Below are 2,258 nucleotides of genomic sequence, written 5' to 3'. Positions count from 1 at the left end.
CAAGTCCATGCTTCCTGTCATACTTATCCAAAAGTTATACTACGACCCACTAAAGTGACTAGTGGGCGCTATATCAATCGAAAAGATATGACCCCCAAAGTAAGATCAACTTCCATAATGGACTATGCCGGTACATTCCTTCAAGTACCTCCTCCACAACATTTTGAACTTTAATCCCAATCCACATTTTTGTCGGCAAGTTCAAATGTCCAAAAAGAGCCACAAAATGCTGTACGTAAATGAAAGTTTCGATTCATATAGGCTGAGGGTATATCTCTGTCAGCAAAGCCGACTGATACTTTTTTTCTTGAGCCGTGTAGCTCAACTCATTCGGAAGATAGCTTGATTACAATTACAGACGGACGGACAGGGCTAAATCGACTTAGAATTTTACGCTGATCAAGAATATATGTACTTTATAGGGTCGCAAATGATTATTTTAATGAGTTACAAACGGAATGACAAACTTAATATACCCTCCACATTATGGTGAAGGGTATAAAAATATTTGGAAATATTTCAAAGAACAATTAAGAAAATCCCTACAGGGAACGATGAATTATGTCTGTCCAAACATTCGGTAAAGTGTTGATTTAAATATTGATGCATTGCCTTGGAGTTGGATGTTAGCTGGTAGTTGGTTCCAAAGTTTAGCAGAGTATATGAAAAAATTTCATTCAGAGAATTTGGAGTGGTGCCTTCGTATAACCAGTTTTTCCCCTTAGTTCAATTGTATATATGATTTTGTGAAGAAAAGTTAGAACTTTAATCTTAAGAATATTGTCGAAAGTCGCGAAGATATGTGGAGATATCCAAAACTGTAGTCTTCTCTGCCTTTCCAAAGCAAATAAATTAAATTGTGACCCACTTAAAAATGTTGTTTTAAAATTTAAATTAAATGAAAAAAAAACATTTAACTCAACTTGACAATTTACTCGACTTGTATTGTTGTCTTGTTTTAAACATTTGTATTTAAGTCTTTGTTTGTGTACAGTTATAAAATATGCTCTAATTTAAACCGCTATCGTGAAAATTTAAACTTTGCTCAACACGATCCAATCTATAAAAAATAAAAATATGAAAATAAAACGAAAAATGTTTTCTTCTAGGTACACAATATGTATATAATTCTTGGAAATACTTTACCTTTGATTAATGAATGACATGGTGTTTAACTTTCCTTCAAATGACACCATTCTGTGCAAAAATAATCATTTAATTAGTTATTGAACCAATATAAAAATGCCTACAAATAGTACCAACCTCGAATTCATACCATTGATACGATTATCCAATTCTTGTGTTCTATTAATAAAATACAAATGATGGAATTCAATAAGGACCTGGTTTTTGAAAGCTAAACTTACCTGGGAGAAAATGTATTAATTTGCCCTTCCAGACGCCCAATTCTATTGGAAATATTTATGCAAATTAAAATCGTACCATTATAAAAATATTTACAGTTTTTACCTTTGTGACATCATTTGCATATTACTTTCCATGGCAGCAATACTGTAACGTAATATGTTTAAAATTAAAAACAACATTTTATTTATCTAAATAGAATACCGTTGATTTGTTGTTTTTACATTTTCATCCAGCTGAGTTGTTTTGTTTAAAACTTCACTTAATTTTTCAAGTAATAATTTCACCACAAATACATGATCCTCGTTATTGGTTAAATCCTGAAAAAAATTACAAATTTAAAAAAAGATTTAAAATTAAACTTTGAATATAAATACCAATTCAGTCTTTTGACCATCAACACAATTTGAAAATTGATATGAAAATAGAAATATTAATATCAAATGTATGTTCATTTTTTGAAATGCGTTGTTTGTTTATGAACGATTTTTCTGAAACTGTTAATTCGTTTCACAAACTTGTTATGTTGCACATTTCATGTTTCAAATATTATCATTAGGGGACTTTTTCATAATCTCCATCCATTTAAGTGATTTACGTGAGGTTAAATCGGGGACTAACAATTTTATAATTGTTCTCATTTCTTATTCTTCTTATCTTTAAACAAATACATACATTTGAACTCTTACTAGAGATTGCGATTTAGAATTCGGACATTCGTTACCTTAATCCCTTATCACAAGAACGGTACAAAATTTATTAAAATGTACTTACTTACATACTTAGCTGGCCATCTACAGAATATTTGTTCCATAAGCCGAACTAAGAAAATATCTTCATTCATTCATTTTGTTGCTATATTTTGCTAATTCGGGATATCGTGTTCTCTGATT

The 2,258-nt window shown here is 30.5% G+C and overlaps 1 protein-coding gene across 1 annotated transcript; it reads right to left on the bottom strand.

Annotated features, from left to right (window-relative positions):
• Positions 1–518: 518 nt before the first annotated feature.
• On the bottom strand, positions 519–1,850 carry LOC141403437 (uncharacterized). Its single transcript, XM_073985838.1, has 7 exons — positions 1,743–1,850; positions 1,570–1,685; positions 1,471–1,512; positions 1,368–1,409; positions 1,264–1,305; positions 1,147–1,197; positions 519–1,060 (listed from the first exon to the last, which is right to left on the bottom strand). Exons 1-7 carry the CDS (start codon positions 1,818–1,820, stop codon positions 1,009–1,011), a joined length of 423 nt encoding a protein of 140 aa, XP_073841939.1. The 5' UTR covers positions 1,821–1,850; the 3' UTR covers positions 519–1,008.
• Positions 1,851–2,258: the final 408 nt, after the last annotated feature.

This window comes from Musca autumnalis, unplaced genomic scaffold (genome assembly GCF_047663935.1).
Source record: "Musca autumnalis isolate F117 unplaced genomic scaffold, ASM4766393v1 scaffold_4, whole genome shotgun sequence".
Lineage (NCBI taxonomy): Eukaryota > Metazoa > Arthropoda > Insecta > Diptera > Muscidae > Musca > Musca autumnalis.
The sequence above is the reverse complement of the archived record's forward strand: the minus strand, read 5'-3'. Positions and strand labels throughout refer to the sequence as shown.